General features: G+C 36.8%; 1 protein-coding gene across 7 annotated transcripts in view; it reads left to right on the top strand.

Annotated features, from left to right (window-relative positions):
- Positions 1 to 22,069, top strand: part of LOC131526957 (microtubule cross-linking factor 1) — a 57,115-nt gene that overhangs the window by 16,096 nt on the left and 18,950 nt on the right. For 3 of the 7 annotated variants that reach the window (XM_058755716.1, XM_058755708.1, XM_058755748.1), the window contains exons 4-7: positions 12,263 to 12,322; positions 12,743 to 14,161; positions 18,776 to 18,916; positions 21,502 to 21,672. In XM_058755716.1, the coding sequence (XP_058611699.1) occupies positions 12,263 to 12,322; positions 12,743 to 14,161; positions 18,776 to 18,916; positions 21,502 to 21,672 (1,791 nt within the window). The remainder of the gene's footprint in view (positions 1 to 12,262; positions 12,323 to 12,742; positions 14,162 to 18,775; positions 18,917 to 21,501; positions 21,673 to 22,069) is intronic. The other 4 variants (XM_058755729.1, XM_058755721.1, XM_058755758.1 and 1 more) reach the window with 3 other exon arrangements.

Below are 22,069 nucleotides of genomic sequence, written 5' to 3'. Positions count from 1 at the left end.
CACGTCGTCGGGGAATCCTGGAGTGTGACGTATGAGGGGAACCCCAGTATTACAGCCCAGCGTCACACAAGCCATGATACAGAGTTACAGAAACTAAGCAACCGAAAGCAATATATGTCTTCCCCAGATGTAATGTTAGTTCTGTACTTCAGCGTTGGGTAAAAGAGCATTATAATCTCCTTTGTGGTAGAGAAAGCTGCTTATATGTAGGCTACGGGAAACAGCAAAAATGTTGAATTAAACATACACACAATCAACGTTTCCACACATTTATACTGGCCCCGATAATCAAAACTTCTAGCGCTAGCTCCATTTCTGCAAATCAGCTTTTGTAAATGAGTGACTTGATCCACATATGGCCTTCATCAACAGCCGCTTGCGCCACCTGCTGGTGAGCGGCTGACAGCAGCTGGAGATCATGCATCGGTGCTCTACTGCTATTCCTGCGGTTCCCGGATGTGCAACGCTGAATTTTCTGCCGAATTTTAACCACTAAATTTGTGGCAGCGAATTTGGAAAGTGAAATAAAATGACTGAAATTTGCCTGTCAAATATTATACATCGTGTTTTTAAACAGATTGAATATTTTGGAAGTGAATTCTGGAAGGTGAATATGAATTATTGAATTTTTCATTATGAAAATGTGTGTGAAATATTTTGAATTGAAATATTCACAGCTTAAATAAACAACTATGTTAAATTTCAGGACCTAAAAATGCAAGCCCTGGAAATACAAGGCATTAAAATGCAAACACTGTTAATTGCAATGCATCTTTTTTTTTATTTGTGGAATTCAGCATGCTTTGTTTCAAAAACTATTGTCATTATTCTGCTTCCATAGCGCTACTCTTTCATGTGCATCATCTGTAATCATCTTTCTGTAACATCTCAACAAGCTGCATTATTAGAGATATCGTGTATGTCAATACAAACCACAGCTTAAAGGGCACCTATTATGCCCCTTTTTACAAAATGTAATATTGGCCTTGGGTGTCCCCAGAATGTGTCTGTGAAGTTTCAGCCCAAAATATCCAACAGATCATTTATTATAACAGCTGGAAAATGTCATTTTTGGTGTGTGTCTAAAAAAATGAGCTGATTTGGAGTGTATGGCTTTAGATGCAAATGAGCTACATATTCCCGCCCCGTCTCCAGAAGAGGGCGTCGCGTATACGTCTCTCTGCATTGCATATCTACAGCAATACAGCCGGTAGAAGCAACATAACTGAGAGCGAGGGAACCGGTGTTCAGCCGTACATATGGGAAGTCAAATGCACTGAAAGTGGGACGAAACAGCGCGATGTTACAGAGCTCGTGCCGCGCTGACCTGTCATCGGTGCGAATCAATGGACTGAGCCACGGACGATGTCTACAGTGAAACATTAGGGGCGGGCGAGAGGGAGGGGGGAGTTAGGGGGTGTGCCCGAAGCATGAATCCATATTCAGAAAGACACGGGAAACACATAATGATTGCTAATGGTTACCTGTTTCATTACAGTACATAAAATTTCACTTGCATTCAAAAGCAGTTTCAATGCCAGGCATAATAGTGGCTCCCTGATGCTCGCAATTATATATAATACAGTATAATTACCCAATGATATAACTGCGAGAGAAAGTACTGAAATATGTATTTTCCTCCCACCTCGTATTTATTCCCTTTAGGGGTTCTGTCAATCAATCAACCACCGTGGCCCCACCCTCCGAAATGTGACGTCACACTGCAGTGAGAATCAAAACGGCAGGCCTAGTGAGACTGACTAGGTTTAAAGGGGATTAAAAAATGAGGAGTGTGTGGATTTTTATCATTGTAGGGTGGTTGTGTTCACACACTGCCAACACACATTTATGTCCAAACACCATGTAAAAGTGGATTTTGCATAATAGGTGCCCTTTTAATACTTAGCATCAGGAGAAGCTCAGATATAAGCCATACGACACTGCAGGCTAACACAGCTCACATTCCCTTAACCCCAGTGTGTTTAATAACCTTGTCAAGAGGCAGGAGTGGTTCAGGTTGACTAGACCTCAGTGGTCCAGGTGGACTCCATCCTGTTCATTTCGCCTGCTTGTCTATTAGTCCAGATGGCGGCCCTCTAACCAGCCCGCGGAATGACAATGCAAAGCTTAACTGGACATCTCAAGGGAAAAAGAGCTGTTGTTGTTTTCCCTTCATCTTCTTTTTGTGGCAGGGAGCAGGTGCCTGTGATCAGCTGAGAGCAAACTGATTAACACAGAGTCCTGGCTCCAAAATCTGACAGGATGAGCCACATTCAAAGCTGCTGTATATCAGCTGATATATCTGTCACCTTATATCAGTTCAAATCTGACATAATGCTCTTTTTTACTATATTTTAGCTTTGAAGTTAGGATAATTAACTATAATATGCATCAGAAAAACATTTTAAATATATGTAAATATTATATATATTGTATCTAAATGTATATATTTAGATTTTAATATGTATATAAATATTTTCATATATAATTTTATATAATTTTGTAGAATTTATATAATTAATTATAATTTTAATACATATATTTTCAAATAAAACATTGCATAATATATATAATAATACACAATATCCATTTTTATATAGATATTTGTTTTTCATCATATTTATATATATATACATTATTTTTCATTATATATAATTCTAGATTAAAAAAAAAACATGTATTGCATTTTAAAAGTTTAAATTTAGATTATTTCTAGATTAATAATTATGCACACAATACTACAACAATAATTTTATACACACACACATGTATGCATTATATGTATCATTATATAATTTTAGTTTTATATATTATAAAATATAAATACAATGCAATGCGTATTTACAATCACTTCAGAAAATGTTCTAAATTTTGAAACGACAAGTATGCACACTTTATTAAATAAATGCATTAAATTCATCTCTGTTTTAAGCTTCTTCCTCCATTCAAACAGCTAACCAGATTCCGGGAAGCGGGTGTTTGTTAAGACATTAGCTGAGGGAGCACAGAGGTAATCTCTCACCAGCTGCCCAGTGTCAGACGCCTCTGACTGCAGGCTCCGCCCCCTTATTAACCGCTCACAATAGGGAACCCACTGACCCAGCGAGACGAGAGGAATTGTCTTTGAGTGCAAAGACAGCCTCTCATTAACCAGCTGGACGCATACAAATCCCTCCTCACTCACACACACACACACACACAATCACATTCCCAACTCTCCGGAGACCACCGCATCTCTTTAGCCAAATGAGAGAGCTTAAAAGAGCTTCCATTGTGTTTGACGCTCGCTGTAGTGATGGAGAAGGCTTGCGTATGTGTCTAGAACGCCCTCTGGGAGTGTGTGCGCGGCCCATGCAGGCATGGTAATGCACACAGGGTCCCTTGACTTTTCCCGACAGAATCCCAGACGGAGATTAACGGTTTAGAGGATTCTCCGGGTCTCCTGACAACAGCGGACACGTCTTATCATCATATACATAATGCTAATGGAATCAGACCAGTTACTGAGAATTCATGGGCTGTGTTTGGAATGGAATACTGGCATACTGTGGAGTTTGTACTAGATACTGCATACTGTAGTAGGCTATATGAAACGATGTTGTAAATGTTTATATATGTAAAATATACATATTTTTTTAATTTTGTAAATATTTAAACTGCGCATTTTAGCATGCATAAAATGCATGTACATACTTCTCGTAGGCATTCTACAGTAGTATGCAATTCCAACCAAAACCCATGTGTTACACAGAAGTTGTTTTTTTTATTAGTTATTCATCACTTTTTGAACCCTGGTTGAGTTCAGTCAAGCCAGAACAGTAAAGCTAGATACTAAAGCTAACATGCAATGACAAAACATAGAAATTACTTTATGTCTGCACGTTAGCATTAGCATCTAGCTCTTAACATTCACCAGAAACAGCATATAATCCATGCGTCCTTCAGCATGCATTGCCTTTGAGTGTTTCTCAGAGTGTAAATCACTTTGCTCTTGAGTTTTGATTATGCTAACAGTAAAATAAGAGACTTTGGCATATATCAGACCCCTCTGGCTTCTCAGTCCAGTTTATCTGTTCCCACACATCAACCGTGACATCAAACACATCCATTACACTAGAAGCTACATGTGACGTGAGTAAGCGCTCGCAGCAAAACTCCCACAGAAAGAAATGTGACTGTCAAAATGAACTGGCAAAGAGATTGCCGCTGTTTTTGCTGTTCTCTTACAAAATGCACTCATCATGAGCGTGAGAAATGACATAAATCAGCTGTATCTCAGAACATGTGGCAATCTGTTTTTGCCTGTGTTCCTTTGATGTCAGTATCACTCTGCTTTCTGCCTTTTCCATCAAGCTGTTCTGACTCATGAAGTTCAGTAAGAGCGAGCGAGAATAACAGAGCGTGACTGTTTCATTAGTGTTTTGTGGGAGAATGGCTGCAGCGTCAGCGTGTCGGTGTGAGTACACACACTATCACAACGCCTCACCGGCCCAGCGCTCTTCTGATGGATCGAGTGTTTATAAGACATAAGCGCAGCTTCTGATCCCAGACCGCTTTTGGATTGTTGTGGGGTTGTTTTTGGGCTTGTATCTGAAGTGTTTTGGGTTCAGACCTCAAAGGTTGATTAATGTGCATCTTTTAGTGCATGTCTGTAGCTTTGTGGTCATCAATATTTACGTTTACATTCATGCATTTGGCAGATCCAAAGCAACGTATAGTGCATGTACATTTGTTAAGTTAATGCATTCCCTGAATCGAGCCCATGGCATTGCTGTTATAAAGTGTGAGGATATTTTTTATAGATGAAACATGCACACAGATGAATTGTTCACATCAGATATATAACATGCATTTATAAAATAGGGTGACTCTCCATTAGAAACCCAAGCATTCATTAACGTTCAGTAATGCATAACGCACATGAAGGAAGCAGGAAACATTTCTGTAGTATTTAAGTTCATGCAGTCCCTGGGAATCGAACCCATTACGTTGATGTTGCCATGTTACTTTTTAAACTACAGGATTGCTGTATGCATATGCAGTTAATTGATATGCAAATGTGCCGCTAAAATGTTGACTTCTGAGTAACAAAATGGACTTTAACGGATGTATGTAGACTCATGCATAAACTGATGTGACAGTCTATATAGATTTTGTATCTATATATGCATATATTCATATTTAAAATCTAAAATATTAAATGTAAAATAAAATACATTTTTAATATTAAATATAAACATTTATCTCAGAGAGTCTGATTTTCATTTGATATGTTTTTTGGTTTTATATGAGGATATTTTGATTGAATATTATGAGGCTTAATTTTATAGATGACACATGCACACAAATGATTTGTTCAGATCTATACCATGCATTTAGAAAATGGGGTGAATTTTCATTTCATACCATCTTTAAATGATGTACTGGGTTTAAGAATAACACCGTTGTCTCACATTCACAATATGACAAATAAAGCTCAGAGAGCTTGTAGATAAACATATCAGTTTGCTTAAAATCACATTAAAAGTCTTAATTTGATTCTTCAGATGGGTGTATTTGGTTGTTTGTCTCGACGTGGCATCTTGTTTAAAATGTTCTAAAGACATTAGCGACTAATTATCCTTCCGATTTATCTGTAGCTTCTATATAAAGCAATGCTAAAACCAAATGAGTTTATTATATCATAAACCCATCTTAGAGAGGTATTGGATGAAATGCATAAATGTAAATGTTGTGTTTTGAGTCAGGTAAATAAACATAGACAGGCTACATAAATGAGATATATGCAGTGCTGCTTCTAAGTTGTGCATTTTTTTCTTGTTGAATGTCCTGTTTCACTCTGAAATATGTCAGATTACAGAAGCAAAATGTGTTGCAAATGCTGTTTGTTGTTGTGTTGAAACTATGAGCGTCATAAACGTTGTGGTCCTGTTGTTCACATCTGATGCCGTCCAGGAGACAGCGCTTAATCAGCTGTAAACAAACATCTCCATCAGTCTTTGCGATAAAGCCCTTGAGAGACGTTCCATCGTATTTTTGTTTTCTCGTCCCTAACAAGCCTTTTGCAGAGAGAGATATCGAGCAGCCCTGAGAGAGGCCTTGTGGCATTATAAAAAATGTGTTTGTACAAGCTTATGTCATCTTCAGATTCCAAGGTTACGTGAAATGTGAGGCGGGATGGTAAATATTGAGCCTCCATTAGAGACCTGAGCATTCATTAGTGTTCATTGACGCAAAACACACATGAACTAGGAAGCAGGAAACATTTCTGTAATAGCTAATGTTCAACTAACCACAAGGACAGTTAGTACAGAGTGGTTTAAGCTACAGAGATGCGCTTATAAACCGGTGAGTCATGCAAAAGAAAACACAAAACCTCTGATCCAAAACCTCTCCTGCCTACATAGGCAGCTCCCTTATAAGGCAGCATCCAAATATTGACTAAAATATACCATTTGAATTAGGTTAAACTATTGTAGTATGGAAGCCCATCTTCACCACTGGAAAAAAAAAAAAGTAATTGCAACTTTTTATCTAACATTTCTTACTTTTTTCAATCGCTATCTCACAGTTCTCACTTCTTTTCTCAGAATTGAGATATAAACTCACAATTTCAAGTTATAAAGTACAACTCTGAGGAAAAAAAGAGTTGTCAAATTTCTTACAATTGTGAGTTTGTATCTCACAATATGCAATTGCATGTCATAAAGTCACAATTGTGAGATTATATCTTGCGATTTGGACTTTATTTCTTGGAATGCGAGTTTATATCATGCAGTTCTTACTTTGTGAATTTATATCACACAATTCTGAGAAAAAAAAAGACATAAAGAGTCACAATTACCTTTTTTTTTTTATTCAGTGGTGGAAACTGCTTCTGTAATTGTAGTGATTCTTTTCAATATTCAGTGAAAAAGGTGTTATAAAAATAATAAAAATATAGTTATTTAATAAATTATTCAATGTGAAATTCTTAATATATTTTTATTTATTTTAATATTACCCTAGATAATTATTTTGGTGTGATATTGTCTTCATTTATTTAATTATGTTAAGAATAAGGATCCTGACAGTATTTGTTGTTAGTGGAGTGTAGCGCAGCACAGGAATCAGAACAAATCTAGAGAAAGGTCTTGTGTCATTTGTCAGGCAGCAGATGCCCTGTGTTTCTCCAGGGGTGTGTGTTTGTGACTTTGGGTCGACCTCAGTTTTATCTGAGCTCAGTCACAGCCGGACTGCAGAGTCAGTAGCTCTGTCAGCTCAGGTTAGATCAGCACAAGATATTAGATATCAGTCAACCTTCATTAGACGCAGTTCAGTCCATCTTCTGCAGGCTGTATGCAGTGACATCTACACACACACATATATAGGACTCTGATATAAGATTTTTTTTGTCCATATATGCATACATTTATGCATAAAAATACCTAAAAATCTCAATTATAAAAATGTGATTTTTAATATTAAATGCAAATATAAAAATCTATCTCACAATCTTTTTTTCTTCAATATGTGCTCTAAATGAAAAATATATGCAAGCCTATTTCTGGCATGGAATAAAAAATAACAAAAAGGTAATTGCTACTTTTTATCTCACAATTTTCCTCAGAATAGTGAGATATAAGCTCAGAATTCTTACTTTTTTCTTGCAATTCAAAGGTAATATCTCGGAATTCTGAATTTATAACTCACATTTCTGAATTTGTCTCAGAATTCTGTTTATATATCCAAATTGTCTGAAAAGTAAACTCTCAGAATAGCTTGAAAAATGCAAACATATAAAAATGGGGAAATGCACAGAATATAAAAATCAGAGTCTGTTTGCTAAAATAAAACTCATCCTGCTGCTTTGAATGCCAGATTTTTCCTTTGTGCAGATTCATTAATGGTGTATTGAAGTGTTTTTAGAGTGCTGAATAAAGAATGGCTGAATGTATTCTGCTTCATCCACAAAGACCTCCTGCCGGAGACGGCAGATGGAGACGAGGCTCACACAGAGTTTTCAGAACACTGGTCCTGGACCTGTAGATGCAACGTCAGCCTTTCCAAACCAATTGACACATTCTGATGTGAGATCAGCGTAGGTCTGGCTTTATGGGCTGTTTTTAGGGCGAGAGAATAACCTCTATCTGCAGCAGAGACAGATGACTGAAGCGTTGTGCTCATGCTGAATAGAGCGAGTGTGTAACTGTGTTTCTAATTTCATCACTCCGAAATGCATTTCATTTGGAAGGGAAAACACTGTGTAAACTCAGTGACTATGTGTTCAAATATTTTTCTAAAGCGAAACAATATTGCTTGAGAAAAGCACTAGGCTAAGCAAATGCACCTCATTGAATTTACACCGTTAAAAATGCCTTTTCACACCAAAAGTGAAACAAAAGAGCAAAAATAATTGATGATGAATGATCTATCAACAACATTCAAGCTTGTTTCCACCAGGCAATGAAAAATAAAAAAGGTAATTGTGACTTTTTGCCTCACAATTCTGACTTTTTTCCCAGAATTGTGAGTTTGTATCTTACAATTGCAAGTTATTAATTCCAAGCTTATATCTCGCAAGTATTTTTTTCTTGCAATTTTGAGTTTTACATCTCGCAATTTTGTCTTTTATTCTGAATTTATATCTTGCAATTCTTACTTTTTTCTCATAATTGCAAAAAAAAGTAAGAATTGTCAGATAAAAAGTCAGAATTGACATTTTATTTTATTTTATTTTATTTTTATGTTTTTAATCCTGTGGCAGAAACAGGAGGGGGTGGGGGGGCATTTACTATGGTACAGATTGATTTTATTTTTTGCAATCACAATCTTGCAAAAATGTGGCTCATATAGACTACACACTAGAGCACTATAGACACTCTAAAAACCTTAAAACATAATTTCCCACTTGTATGCTACCTTTGAGGCATGTCTTTTTTTTGGTTAAAATAGAAAATCATTTCTATATTTATGTTTTTAATTCAAATATATCTACTCTAGATGACCTGATCTTGTAGTGACTGTGTGCTGTTTCTGCATCATGAGGCAGGAGGGGTTTTGATCTGTTTGTGTCATCCTGATGTACTGGTCTGTGTTGGAGAGGGATGAACGGTTGCTGTCGGTCTGTGGATGTAGGGCGGGTGGGGTGGGATCGGAGGACGGGTGGTGATCTGATTTGGGACGAGGCCAGGCAGCAGGATTTGTCGGCTGTAGTTAGACTGTGATTATCTAAGCCTGAACGCACCACCGTTGTGAGCACGATCTGTCATGCAACTCGCCTCTTTCTGATTTTCTCTCTTTGTACCAGTTGACATTTTTCCTATATATTATTTTTTGTAATGCTCAGAGGTTGCTCTTTATATACACTAAAAGTTTGGGGTTGGGACAATATTTTAAAGTTTTTGAAAAAAGACTCTTCTGCTCACCAAGGCTGAATTTATTTGATCAAAAATACAGTAAACACAGTAATATTATGAAATATTATTACAATTTCAAATAATATATTGTAAAACGTAATTTATTCCTGTGATCAAAGCTGAATTTTCAGCATCATTACTCCAGTCTTCAGTGTCACATGATCCTTCAGAAATCATTCTAATATGCTGATTTGCTGCTCAAGAAACATTTCTGATTATTATCAATGTTGAAAATGTTTTTGCCGAATATTTCAATGCCGAATATTTTTTGTGGAAATCTTGATTAAGTAGAAACAGAGACATCAAAAGAACAGTATTTATTTGAAATGGAAATGGAAATTTTGATCAAATTGATGTGTCCTTACAGAATAAAAGTAATTTCTTTAAAAACCAAAATCTGACCCCAGTCTTTTGAATGGTAGTGTATAAGGACATTTATTTTTACTTATTTATTTATTATTTATTTAAATGACCAAACTTTATTTTTTATTAAATTTAGATGGAGGAATAAAAATAAGCATATAAAATTAATGTGTATATCAGCTCAGATAATTTAATCATGGTGAAAACTGATGAGAAATGAGTGCATTCTGACTTCATTGCAGATTCAGTAGACTTCAGTAAAAGTATTTATTTGTTCTTCATATAATCTTACTGCTGTCTATGAGAAACAATTGTGTATTTTCTGAGTATTTTCACCACGTTGCATGTGACAGCGTATATAGTGTTGTTTAACAGCGAGGGTTCAGTTAGGGTTTTCTCCAGCTTTGTTTTTTTTTTTAATCAGGCATTGTCACTAAGCTACACACGTTACATTACATAAGCCTGTAGGAAACACATGCACACAGGCAACAGAGAACCGGCGTACTGTAATGCCTTTCCAATTAGATAATCGTGCAAATGTAAGTGGGACAGAGAACTGAGGATGACAGAAGAAATGCATTTGTTATAAAAGAGCCCATTGTTTATCTGTTTCATTAGAAGCGTTTCATTAAAGTTGCCATGTGTTCCTCTAGAGCAGATGCATGGCATTACTATTGCAAATTTTAAGCATGTTTTTAAACTGTATGTGTATGCTAGCAAGGGATGGAGAGAATTAGACCCAGAGTGTTTTGTGGACTAATGCATTAATGCATTTCTGTAACTTAATCTGTGTGTGTTATGCAAACATGTTGCAGTCTCCCTGTCAATTGCAAAAGTCATTGCCACAATGCTAATTCTGTTCTGGGTGGTTTCCAAGGCACTTCAATGTGGCTACTAGAATGTTCTGAGCAATTTTTCGCATGTTAGGCATTGCTATGCAGTTGCTAGGGTGTTGTAGATGGTTGCAAGGTCACTATACAACCTTATTAACCAACAAAATACAAGTCATGTAAGTCACTTTAGATAAAAGCGTCTGCCAAATGCATAAATGTAATGTAAAATGCATTACACAATTTGAGGAATCGTTATGTTTTGAGTTATGCACTAAACTTCAATGCAATCTGAGATGTTTGTTTGAATCACCAACTCTATGAGCAATAGTAATAGTGAAGTTTGACGAAGCATGCTTAGAAATGTCCATTTTTTCCTACTGGTTGTGTGATCGATGTTTGTGTGACAGCTAGTGGTGATGACTTCACCGGAGGACATCTGAACGTGAATGGGAAAATTGTAACCATATTGAAAACTCACTCAAGCCCACATAAATATGACATCACCTCATCTCCTCCTATGTTTTGGAGTCGTATCCAGGCTCTCTCGCACTGTTGCTGTGTGTTGATGAAAAAGTTTCAAACTCCCTCCTCTCCTGTGCCCATCTCACACTTTCCATCTGTCTGGCCATAAATGATTCAAGCTAACGCTGCAGCCATCAGCAGCAGCTATTTAAGTTCAGTGTATGACTCAAGATAGACTAGCACATCAGTAAGCAGGTCAAAGTTTACCTTCTTAACTCTTGATTTAAGTAAGAGATCATGTGCTGTCAGCCAATGGTTATAGCAAAATAATTGGATGTGTTCTTGTTTCTGGTTGCTAGCTATAAATATACTGACTTTAACTAACTTACTTATTACGATTCTCTTCGAACTGTTGCTCCACCATGACAATAGCTGATCTGAAGTAGAAATTAAAATAGAAGACAGTTTATGCTGAAGCTTGCTATAGTGCCTCTTGTGGCAACACTGAGAATGCAACTTTTGTGATTCATCCTTGTGCATTTGGCATGATTTCACTGTACACAGATGCAGTAGCCTGAAAATATATTCATTTTCCAGCAGATTTGCTGTCTATCATATTATCACCAAACCTGTCCAATCAGTGTGCTCTTGATTATTCAGTATTACGGCCACATGCAGTCTTCGTAATTTTTTAATCTTTGGTAATGCTTGGCTACTGTCTTGGTTTGTCCTAATTCACATATGCTGCATTACATTCAGTTGAAGGTTATAATTTCAGATTTTGAATATGGAAAAGTGTGAAAGAACAGCACTTGAAGTTGAACATCCAGCTTTGAAACTGTGGGAAAATCTCAAACTAGCATTACACAACATTGTTTATTCTCTGCATTTTAGTTTCCAGCAAATCCAATTGGAAGTTTTATTTGTTATGCATTAAGTGTTGTATTAAAGATATAAAGAAGGAATCCCAAAACTGACAGCAGTAGTAGATCCACCATAAGGACTACTTGTAATTCATATAATAATGGGTTTTAGATTGATATTCATGATTGATTCTGTGCTCAAATCAGATGCTGATTTTTTTATTATTCAAAATGATTTTTTTCTGAATCCTTCTGGGTGCCTGGTAACTGAAATGAAGATGTTGTTCAGAAGTCGTTAACTTTCACTTTTGTTATTATGCCCTGTCCTCTATTTGTCTTTCAGACTGCTCTGCGGAGGCGAGGCAGTAGAGAAACCTTCAAAGATAAGAAGTCTTTAACTCAGGTGTGTACAAAGAAATACAAAGATCAATTCACAAGCCTTATACACTGTTAAAACAAAGGTTCTTTATTGGCATCTGTGGTTCCATGAAGAAATTTTACAGCGCATAAAACATTCTTTAGGTTCTTTAGATTAAGTTATTCACATAAAAAAAAATTATTTTAAGAACTGTTCACTGAAAGGTTACTTGGGGAACCCAAAATGGTTCTTCTATGGCATGGCTTCGAAACCTCCCCTTGGAAACATTTATTTTAAAGCATGCAAAGAACAACACAATATGCTACATGCACTACTTGTTAAGTATATTGACTACAGAACCTCAAGACTTTTTATATGTTGTCCAGGCTGATTAATCTCTTACAATTTGGCCATTTTGAAATGAATGGTATTGCCTTTTACATTCACATGTTTCTTTCTTTCCAGGAGGACAGTGCGGATCTGCGCTGTCAGCTACAGTTTGCCAAGGAGGAATCGGCTCTTATGCGTAAAAAGATGGCAAAACTTGGCCGTGAGAAGGATGAACTGGAACAAGAATTGCAGAAATATAAATCAGTATACGGCGACGTAGACAGCCCTTTGCCCCTGGCGGAGGTGACCGGTGGAGGCCCTCACACCTCTCGGGAAGCCGAGTTGCGGTTACGGCTCAAACTGGTGGAAGAGGAAGCCAACATTCTGGGAAGGAAGATTGTAGAGCTGGAGGTGGAAAACCGTGGCCTCAGGGCGGAAAACGAAGACCTACGCTGCCAATACGAGAGGGACTGCTTTGGGCGCGAACCCTTCTCGAGTGTCCCTACCTCACCATATGGTGGCGATGCCCTGGAATCTGCGAGTGAACTGCGGCGACACTTGCAATTTGTGGAAGAGGAGGCGGAGCTGCTGCGGCGCTCCATCTCTGAGATTGAGGACCACAACAAGCAACTGACGTCTGAGCTCAACCGCTTCAAATTTGGACCCAGCCAAGCCGACCGGGAGTCCGAGGGAGCTGAAGGTGGAAATGGTAGCATGCTCAAACCTGGTAACGGAGGAGGTAATGGTTTCTTGGGAGCAGGAAGTGGCGCAATACTGCAGGAGGAGCTGAAAACCGCAAGACTTCAGATCAACGATCTAAGTGGGAAAGTGATGAAGCTGCAGTATGAGAACCGGGTGCTAATCTCTAACATGCAACGCTGTGACCTGGCGGCACACTTGGGGGTACGCACCAGTAGCCCAAGGGATAGCGACATGGATAGTGATGCCGGGCGAAGGGAAGCAGACGAGGACGAGACGGCCAGGCTTCTGCTGCTCCACCCCAAACGTGAGGGTCCTGTTGGTGGGGAAAGCGACTCCGATGACTTGTTTGAGAAAACAGCGACTTCTGGATTTGTCAGTGGCGAGAAACACTCAGATCCTGGTGAACTGGGAGTAGCTGAGTTGGCTCAGAGGAGACGGGAAGACCGGGAGACGCTCAACAACGTCAGGCGTGAAGCTGAGCGGCTTGGTAAAACGGTGGAGCGGCTCATCACAGATACGGACAGTCTGATCCGTGAAGGTCGTCTGGTTGTCCTGGGAGGGGACCTTCTTGCAGAAGGTTCAGAGTTCAGAGGCGATGGGGACTCTGCTGAATCTAAACCCGACTCTCAGGTGCTGGATTCCATCAACACCCGCATGAGGGCTTTCCGTTCGGAACTCCAGCAATTCATGGACAAAGTGGACCACCTAGGGGAGGGTCTAAGGGACCGTGTTGACGACCTTTCCCCGATGCCCAACCTCACCGAATCTAGCAGCTTCCTTTCCACGGTTACCTCCATGTCAAGGGATTCACCAATCGGGACACTAGGAAGGGATCTGGTGACGGACTTCCAGGTAGGTTATGTGTAACTCGACCTTTTCATCTTTATTCAGTGTTTGCCGTCACATGCGATCACATGACATGGCAACTTCCTTTTTTCCTTTGCTGCTTCCTCATTTGAAAGTCCTTTTTTGAGAATGCATACACCTTTTATATTGATTCTGCATCTTCATGTATCATATATTGAACGTCCTGAATGCACCACAAAGGAAGCTATTCAACTGTAATTTGGCTGGCATGACTCTTCATTTTAAACCAGAAACAACACCCAAATGAGAGATAAAAAGGGAAATAGGTAGATTTGCTTGAGATACGGAGCTGTAGGCAGAGTATTTGACTAGCAAACTGGTTATGCAGTTGTCTTGACATCAGTGATATATCTTATCTTTTTTTGTTGTAAGTTATGTGTGAAAAAAGATCCATGTGAAAGATTAATGGGAGCAGTAGGAGACACAAAGGGACACACAGAGTTGTAAAGATGTTTGGTGCTTTTTAATTCATTTTGACATTAATAACCTTCAGCATAAATACAGGGAGTTGAACAAGTCCACCAGACATCACAGAACAACACTCACTCTCCAATTTTAACTGACCACTCAGTTTTTTGAGAACACCATATTACTTGTGCTTTTTTTGCTGTATGTACATGAATTTTCTGTATGCATGGACTATCCAGATGACCTGTTGTCAAATGTGCATTAAACAATAGGGCACACCTCCTGGAATACTATATCCCACAATGCAATGCACATTTCCCCAAGCGCCACCCAGCTCAGCCAAGATGCCCTTACCTCTCCTTTCCTAGCATAATCACCCTCGATGCTGCTCATAAACACCTGTATCTATACCTGCCCCATCCTCTTACCCACAATCTCCTTGTCTCGCACCTGGGGCAGGGGGGTGTTTAGGGGTATTTCCCGCATGGCTTCACAAGGCTATGTGTATTGTTTTGGTTGTCATTGATTTGCAGGGTCCAAAATTTACTGTGCCAATTGTGGGCAAACTGAGAAATATTTGCCAGCCATAAATATTTCTTACAGCCATAAAAGTGCATTTTACTGAAGCTTATTTCTTCCCACGGAATAAAAATGTGACAAGATAATTACGACTCACAATTTTTCTCACAATTGCGAGTTTATATCTGACAATTCACTCTTTTTTCAGAATTATAAGTTTACATCTCGCAATTCTGGGTCTTTTTTTTTTATTATTCTGAGGTGACATCTCGCAGTTCTGACTGGGTTTTTTTTTTTTTTTTTTGATCATCTTGTAATTCTGAATTTATTTATTTTTTTTATTCTAAGCTTACATCTCACAATTCAGACTCTTTTTTTGGAATTCTGAGTTTACATTTCACAATTCTGACTTCTTATAATTGCAAGCTGACATCTCAGAATTGCACAGTTACGCACAAAAAGTTGCCATTACCTTTATTTCTTTGTTCCATGGCAGAAATAAGCTTTGATAGTATTTTGTATTTCTTAGTCAATATTAGTTATATTATTTTCATGCATATTTGTCACAAATAATAGTGTAATTCACAGCATCATATATACGAACGCAAGTGCGTGAACCAGCTGTGAGCGCTTGAATGGTGCACAAGCTTGCATTCAGTTATAAATTGTGTGCCAATACATTTCGCAATGCATCGATGCATGAAGTCGATCTTGCATTGCTAGAAGTTAATGACACCCGCCGGCCAAACGCTTGCAGCAGCATTCGCATACTTGCTTAAAGTTTGTTTCTGGCCTTAAACTTCACTTCTGACAAAAACAGGAGGATGCATTGTGTTCTAGATCCTAATATTTTCAGATTTACATGTTGCACTTCTTTATAAGGTTATCAGGAGTAAACTGATCTCCTTTGTATTTGTGTTTACCTGCACTTGTCAATTTTGGACCCGACTGATGTGGCTTAATGTATAGCCTACTAACATTAACTAAAATGGCAGTAAAATGTGTTTGTCATCACCTGGGGTCTGGCCTTGAGCAAAGTTTTTTATTTGCACAGTTAATGCTGATGCAACATATGTGGAGCATGCAGCCATTAAAATGAAATATGGCGGATAAGAAGTGCTTACACTGCATTTTTGTTATCTGAGTAACCTCCAGAGGCTCTGTGTGACCTGTGAACACTCGAAATACACTCAATGTTTGTTTCTCTATATATTATATGTGACTTTTATGTGGTTTATCATTCTCAGGAGTAATGTAGCTGTGTCTTTTGTCTCAATGAATGATATTCAAATGTTTAATTGTCATATATGCTAAATAGTCTCGGAAAGCTGCCCTCCATAGAACTGCTTGTAGCTTTTTTCCTGCTTTGTGCTTTGGAACTGCTTTATGATAACATGAGTCAACTTTCCAACAAATAACCTACGTCTAACTACGGGTTTGACATCTGTTGATATTTTAGTAGCTTGTCGTATGAACTGAGCATCTGAATGTGATTTGATATTTCAAATTTAAGGTTAATAGTGTCTGAATTGAGCTCTGATTGGTTGGTTAGCTCATTTGGCTCATGTTCATTGGTGGAAGCCGTTCTTTGCTTTGGGTCACATCACTTCAATCCAACCACTAAACACTCTTCATCAAGCATGAAGTCACGGCGTGTTCACCTCACATCTACGAACGGTCAGATGTCCTGCACCGGTTAATGATAACAGACCTGAATGCTTATATATGATGTGTATTTAAGAGCTTCAGCTAGCTGCCGCGCTGCTTCCATCGCATGGCTGGGCTTCGCTGCGAGCAGCATGCTGCCGTCGTGCCGCATCCAATCCTTGTCAAAGTCCTACACACCTTAGAGATGTTTGTCATGCTTCATCCAAAAGCCTTTAGCAGTATTCTGTTATCGCTGATCAGGGAATCACAATTATAATTAAACTATACATCAGTGGAAACTATATAGTATAATATAATCTGATATAAGAAAATATGGTTTGTATGGATATTAACTGTAACATTGTATCTTTCTGTTGTGATGCCAAAAATCTGTACTTTTTGTACTGAACTGAACAACATAATGAAATCTACTAATGTGCTAGCTTGGCAACCTAATTAATAAGCTAGCTCAAACTTTAATTTTAACCTATGGTGTGTTTAACTGTGGTTTTGTTAGTTGTTTTGCTTTCAGGACAAGCACACGTGTGTCTCAAAAACTGTCTCAAACATATTTATTAATTCTTATTTATATTATATAATATTATCTGATTAAATGAGTTGTTTGTGAAATTTAATTTAATGAAATGTAATTCATTATTAAATAATGCAATTAAAATAAGTCACAATTTAATATCCTTAATATGCAGTAATAATCCTTAATAATATAATTATTTATATAGTTTGTATTTTAAAATTAGTTTTTGTTTTTATATTAATATGAATAAATGTAATAATTAAAATATTTTTAGAAAATTATTTTAGTATTATATTATTTTAATTATTAGCTTAATAATGATCTTATTAATTCTTAATAATTAATATTAACATTAGTATTAATTTTTAAAAATTGTTTAGCTATTTAATGTTTTCATTATTTTATTTTAAATGATTAGCTTTAATATGAATAAAACATAATTCAAATAATTATTTAGAAATGTATTATTTTAATTACATTTATTATTTAATTGTTAGAATTTGTAATTGCTTTTTATTTTAATTAATATCAGTTTAATATTAATAATAGTATTAATTATTTTATTATGTAACAATAGAATGTTTAATGTAATATTGTAACAATATTAAGTTAATAATACAATTATTTTGAAAAACATTACATGATATTTCAATTATATTTCTATTTCAATTAAAACATATTTAAATTATTAACTTAATATTAATATTGATATTAATATTAATTAAGCTATTAATAAAACTAATTTAAAAAAAGGAATACATAGTAAATCATTAAAATAATCAAATTTTCATTGCAATTGTAATTCTTATTTTAATTAATAGCTTAATATTAATTGGGCTTTATTTTACAAGTGTATAAGTAAAACACCCCCAAAAATGTCTTCAAGGCAGTGGGTTAGGATTTTGACCTGGTCCTGGATTTGGCACGACACCATTAGCGTTTAGTCCCAGCTGTCAGTCACTGCACATTTTGGGTTATTGGTTGTAAGACTCATGTATCCCCATCGCATGCGCTTCATAACCAGTGTTTTGCATTCTTTTTTCCCCTTGGCCCTTCCCTTCTTCTCTCTTCGTCCCTCATTTGGTCCCCAGATGTTTCAGCCCATGATTCTGTTCCTCCTCATTCTCGTTCTCTTCTCGTCTCTCTCCTACGCCATCATCTTTAAGTTGGTGTTTCTTTTTGCGCTTTTCTTTGTCTTGTAGCCCGCTGGCTCTCTCTTTCTGTCTTTTTTTCTGTTTTCCATTCGATCATTGTTTTTTAATTCATAATCATTTTTTGAATACAGTGTGTGTCGATGACCCCTCACCCTTGCATTTCACACTCTGAGTTTGGCTTAAACCCACGTTGAGTTTTTATTTTTCCCCTCCACTCTTTCTCGTCTCGTCTCGTGTGTGTGGATTCTGTTTGTCGTTCACCGATCCCCATGCACCTCCCTCTGTCTCCTCCTCTCCTCCACCTCCCCGACCCTTTCCTCCCCTCCTCACTCACAGTACGGGCGCAGGGAGGAGCAGGAGTGGTGCCTAGAGCGGCAGAGTGGCCCGGAGGCCCCGGGACAGGGACAGGGCTCCGTCACAGCCAGGGGAGGCCCTGGACTCAGTAGATACATCAGGCCCCACAGTTTCAGACCCGAGGTCAGTGCCTCGTCCATCTCCCTCTCAACTTTAAGACAGATACGTTTCCAAGTGTCCTTGCAGTGCCTCTGACTTCCTGAAACACCTGACAGTTCTATGTGCTGCATTAGTTAAGATGGTAAACGCTGAAATATATTTTCCCATGCACTGCCAAAACAAGCGTTTCTGTAAAGCCTTGGTTCTCTTTGGATGTCATCATGTGCTTGATGGAAATACAGAAGTAGCTGGAACAGTAATGTGGTGAGTTGTTTTCAAGAAAGCGCTGACATGCATTGCTTTTCTCTGAACTTTAGTAGAATGAAATTTGTTTAAAAAATGTATTAAAACTGTAAGATAATGAAATAATGAAACATTTATTTAATTTATATTATTGATTCAATATTATATAATATAATGATATATTTATTTTACTAAATCAAATCTTATGTAATTAATAATGATCTTATTAATATTTTAAAGTATCGTAATAATAATGCTAATAAATGTACATTTTACAATTATATCATAGTAGACCATTAAAGTTGTATTTGCAATAAAAGCAGAGGTTTTCCTATTTAAAATATAACCATATTACATGAAAAAAGCCACAGATGATATTCAGACATAACCAAGGCTGTAACATTAAAAAAGGCCAGTAAGAGCTGTTTAGGTGGTGTGTAGAAAACTAGAGGTGGAGTGCCTTTCCTTGTGAAAATGTGCAGTACAGATCAAAACCGAGGAAATATTCACACACTGGTTTAATGACATTTCCATCGTGAAACACGAATGACCTCGGTGCGTTCAGAGGTACCACACTTTAAAACCTGAACCACAAGGGTTGCATCTAAGCCTGAAGTATTTATGAATATGGCTACAGATTTCAAAATAAACGTTTTATTAGATTTGAAATGACAGTGTGTGAATATTGAGTTTCTCTGTCAGACAAATCTCCCACAAAAACTACTACAGATGTCTCTGGATCTGTTTCAAAACTTAGCTTTCGTTGTTTAGGCATCATAGACACATTCTGGAGGTAAAACCTGGCCTAAACAATGGTTATGCTAGTTTTAAAATGCCTTTTTGGATATATTATGGCAAATGCAGTCCTATAATGCATTAAATATATTTATAAAATTAAATACATTTTTAGATTAAATCGTTATTAATTATACATTTAAATAAATATTTTATTTCTAATTATTATAGAATTAACAATTAAAAATAAATTAAAATGGACTATTTTACACAATATGTGTATGTGATTTATTTTTTTGTTTTTTTAGTATTTTGTTATTAACTTGATTTCTGTGTAGTGTTTTAAATTCTTTATGCAATATGACATTTATGATGCTGCCTATGAAGACAGAAAGGTTTTGAAACAGAGCCTGTTTTCAGAGGGAAAGGAAAGCCTATGGCATACTTTACTATAAAGAGCGATTCTCCCTAGTTTGTGCATCTTTATTTAATTTAATAAAATGCAATAAATCTCTAATGTAATAAAACCGAATGGAAGCAAGCCAAATGTCATAAAATAGCACTTCCAGTTATTTTACACCAGGTTATTAGACCAGATACAGCAACAGCATTGATTCGTCTGATGAAACTAAATGAAACCGAGAGCAGTTTGTTCACTCGAACCACTTAATTCACATCATTGTCTCACAGTGATTCTTTTGATTTCTTCTCACTCTGCTCACAATCACTGCTGTTCATTTAAAATCACACTAGTTTGTCATGAATTACGATCACTCACCATCCTCTCACGCAGGGGCTTTGGAAAATGTGATGTTTCTGTTGAAAATAAGGGCTGTATGTGTTCATCGTGTCATCTGTTGATATATATGTTTGCATTTAATTTGATATGTGTTTGTCCCAGTTTATGTGCTATCCCTTAAAACAAAGAACTCGAAAACAAAAGCGTTTCTCACTTGTAATTATAACCTGGTGATACTGATCAAATGCACTCAGTCATTAATGCAGCATATGCTTATTTTATCGTCTTTATGATTAACGATAGTATGCGTTATATGAGCCTATACAATAGTTTTTGTTAATATTTAGATAATAATTAGATCGTATATTTCTATATATAAAATTTCTAAATTCAATTGTATTAAAAATAAATTTAGTTGTCTGTTTTTGTCTTTTTTTACCATTTCTATATGGTATTAATTAATTATTATTTTATTATTATTATTATTTTATTAATATTACTTTTAGATATTTTAATCTTAAAACAAAAATGAGAAATGTTGTCTTGAAAAATAGTAGAAATTAAATCATTTCAGATAACAAAAATATTTCACTTGTACATTAAGACATTTGTTAGCACATAAAGCACAGCTTTAGTATTTCTTCAGAGTAGAAATGAATCTAAATTGATTATGAGCTTCTTTCATGGAGAATCTTCCTTTGGCTGACTGAGTTAATTCTCTTGCATTTATCTCCAGAGAGTTTATTAGGAAACTGTTCCATTTAGAATGCAGTGTAATATTTTCCTGCCTAACCATCCATGTGAAGAGAAGCTAAAACATCACCTCACATCTGCCGTGCTGCATGACACAGATGGGTTTGTGCATGAGAACTGATGGTGTTTCTCTCAAAAGTGCTGGGATTTTGAGACTGCTGTTGTGTGTTCTGATGGGGTCCAGTTCCGTGACCCGGTCCTGCCCGAGATGGGAACACCAACCAGAGAAACACAGCTCCGCCTGGACCACGACAGGAGGATGAGAGCAGGAGCGGAGGAGAGAGACAGCTTCACTTCATCCATCGCTCAGGTACATTACTGAACTAAACCGACTACAGTATTATCTGCTGAGAGATGCGTTACTGATTAAGTTGTATTAGTCTCATCTGTAAAGCTGCTTTGAAACAATGTGCAATTGTATGAAGCAATATAGAAGTAAATGTGACTTGACATGATTTGCTTTTAGAAACAGGATCAGACCTACTGTACAAGTCATCAATTCAAAAGCTCTTCACGTGTAAAACTGATGGATAGACAGTATACCAAGAGTAAAACCAGTATAACTAGTTGACTAGTCTGTATAACCACTAGGTAATACCAGCTTAACTCTGTAAAGTGTGACATGAAATAATAGTCAAAAAGTTTTTTATTTTATTTTTAAATGGAATAGTTTACTGAATGTTTAGACATTTAAAAAAAAAAAAAAA

Source organism: Onychostoma macrolepis, chromosome 02, assembly GCF_012432095.1.
Source record: "Onychostoma macrolepis isolate SWU-2019 chromosome 02, ASM1243209v1, whole genome shotgun sequence".
In the NCBI taxonomy this organism is placed as follows: Eukaryota; Metazoa; Chordata; class Actinopteri; order Cypriniformes; family Cyprinidae; genus Onychostoma; species Onychostoma macrolepis.
The sequence above is the reverse complement of the archived record's forward strand: the minus strand, read 5'-3'. Positions and strand labels throughout refer to the sequence as shown.